We start from the raw sequence: 2,749 nt of genomic DNA on the forward strand, positions 1-2,749 counted from the left end.
GAGAGAGAGAGAGACACGTTTCTTAGCCGTCTTCCTTTCGCTTGTCAATGATGTTATCTACGTCCAATTGTGACAAAATCTCATCGTCCGAATCATACGCGTCATACTTATCGTTAATAAAATAGCTTACTAGAGTTTTTGAGTTTTCGACGTTACGTTCTATTGCTGGCAATGTGACTTTCACATTTAAATTCGAATCTCTACATAATGCATCGTTGCAAAACGAAAAACAATTTTCACGTGAATGTGTGTCGCAAGTTTTTACATCGGTATATTTTTTTAAAGTTTGAAGCAAGTGTTGCTCTTTTGTCTGCTTTGGATAAGTTATTATCGATTTGTTTTTCGTATTTTCCAAATACTTGATAGTTTGCAAGTTGCACCGCTGAATTTTGCTAGTTTGCGAAATACTTGGTAGCAAATGATCACGATAATTCTGGCCTTCCAAACTTGTAAAGTTGCAGTCGGTAGTAAAGAAAACATCCATATCTAAATCATTCGTATCCATCGAATGGTCGAGATATTCGAGTATTTCATTGGTAACTTTGCAATCTTTATCTTTATTCTTACAAATTTCCCCACGACTTTCACACTTTCCATTTGTCGGACTTTCCAATTGTAATAAAGGAGTTTTTGCTAATTCAGATTCGTGATCCTTGATAGATCCTCGATTGTTGACAGAACTACTAGTTTGTAAAAGAGCTTTATAACTTTCATCAATTTTTTGCATTTCAGAAATATAATCTGATTTCTCCGAAATTGACATGCAATTGTTAATTCTATTTAATTCACTATTTAAAGTATGAGATATAACACTTTCCATAAGAGGTGTGCTTATAATTCGGCCTTTATCCGAATATATAGCTAATAAATTTACTAGAGATACTAGAATATGATATTTGTTCGTTACTACATATGTTGTAGTTTTTAATAGTCCTACATCACATAAAAAAATAACTATATTCGGCTCTAATATGCCAGGATAAGTTGATGGAATGTCACGATGGATAGTACCTTCTATGCTACCCGATGAATCTTTTAATATAACAAATGGATCGTCATGACTATAATCTACATAATCCAATATACCTGCTATAAACTTTACTCTCATACTATCACAATGATTAGCATTTGCTTTGTCTTTAACAGCAGAAATCTTATAATCCTGTAAAAAATTATTTGGCAGGTCATTCAACAAAAGTTTCCAAGCTTTCTCTCCACACAAGTTTCTCTCATCTTGGGATTTAATCTCAATACTCTTGGTTGATGTTTTATTTTTCAATTCTTCAACACTGTTTAAATAAGATGTAGCAGAGATATTATCATTTTTCACATCCGATACTAAGCCTGCTGGCCCAGGAAATAATCTAATCAATTTTACTTCTTTATCGAATCTTACTTTAGTAATCGTAGACTTGTCACTCTTTCCTGTGGACTCTTTATATTGGAATACTTTTGACGTTGCAACTATTTCAGATTGAAAACATTGCGTCTCTTTTTGTATCCCTGATGGATCTTCCTCTACATCTTTTGCAAGATCAAATGTCTCTCGACAAGTATTTTTCTGGAAAATTTCTAATAACAGATCCCCACGTGATATGTCGTTCTTATTCTTGGATGATAGATCATTATCTTGGATATTTGTTATAGTATCCAATTTTGATTTCTGACTAAAGGTATTATGTGCCAGCAGTACCTCACAACTGTCCACTTTCCGTCGTTTGACAGACTGTGTCTTTTCTTTGTTTTGACATGGAGAATAGGATTTCTTCTTCGTTTTCTCTTTCTTTCCTCCAACATCGTCAAAAGTATCCTGTAATAATACGTATGTAACATGAGATATGTGTTAATTTTGCCGTTTTACAAATTCCAATTCTACCGATTATCTGTCTGTCCATGCGTTGATAAAATAACAAAGAGAAAGCACATTAAACAGATTAACCAGATAAGTTCTAACCGTGTATAACTAAAAGACTCACTTCAAAAATCCAATCATCAACATAATTTTCGAACATAATTTAAAAGAATTCTGCTAATTTCTGGAAATAATTTTTAATGTCGCCCGCGTAGTAAAAAAAAAACCGTGACAAACAAGGTTACCAATTGCAGAGAGAAACTTAAGAACACGGAATAAAAAGAAGGAGATGGTATCACAGTACAAGTACGTACAGGCTATGGTCAGTCTCACTACAAATGCTTTGAAATACTTGATGGACCAATTAGAAGAAAGAATTTTGCAAATTGACCAATTAAAAAACACCTCAAAACGTTTGTAGCATCGCGTTGACCGTATCTACAACATGGACACTGAACTTTTATGTGATCTCCAACTTTTAGTGCATGCGTCGATTTCCAATCAGGAATATGGCTGCCTTCAATAAATTGCAAGTTTGGTTAGGTTAATTGAATCTCTTTCCCACAAAAACTAATTGACCCTTTCACTTACAATCGTGTGAAACTCGTGGTAAGGAAATTGGCCAAACATAAGTATTGCAGATGAGAGCCGTGGTATGTCGTTCATACAAAGCTTAATTTTTTTTAATTTGTAAGAGAAAAGTGGCAAAGAGTTAATAAAATTAAGTTTTACTAAAAAATTAAATCAAATTTTTTCGGAGACGCTATATTGTCTAGACTTATATTTGTATTCGATAAAGTATTCTCGTAATAAAAGTATGCATTTGTGATGTGTGTGTGTGTGTGTGTGTGTGTGTGTGTGTGTGTGTGTGTGTGTGTGTGTGTGTGTGTGTGTGTA

The 2,749-nt window shown here is 33.6% G+C and overlaps 1 protein-coding gene across 1 annotated transcript in view; it reads right to left on the bottom strand.

Annotated features, from left to right (window-relative positions):
- Positions 1-22: 22 nt before the first annotated feature.
- The window catches only part of LOC105627601, a 12,806-nt gene continuing 10,079 nt past the window's right edge, over positions 23-2,749 (bottom strand). Inside the window, exon 2 of the mRNA XM_012208881.1 lies at positions 23-1,810. Coding sequence (XP_012064271.1) covers positions 23-1,810 — 1,788 coding nt within the window. The remainder of the gene's footprint in view (positions 1,811-2,749) is intronic.

Source organism: Atta cephalotes (genome assembly GCF_000143395.1).
Source record: "Atta cephalotes unplaced genomic scaffold scaffold00009, whole genome shotgun sequence".
NCBI lineage: Eukaryota > Metazoa > Arthropoda > Insecta > Hymenoptera > Formicidae > Atta > Atta cephalotes.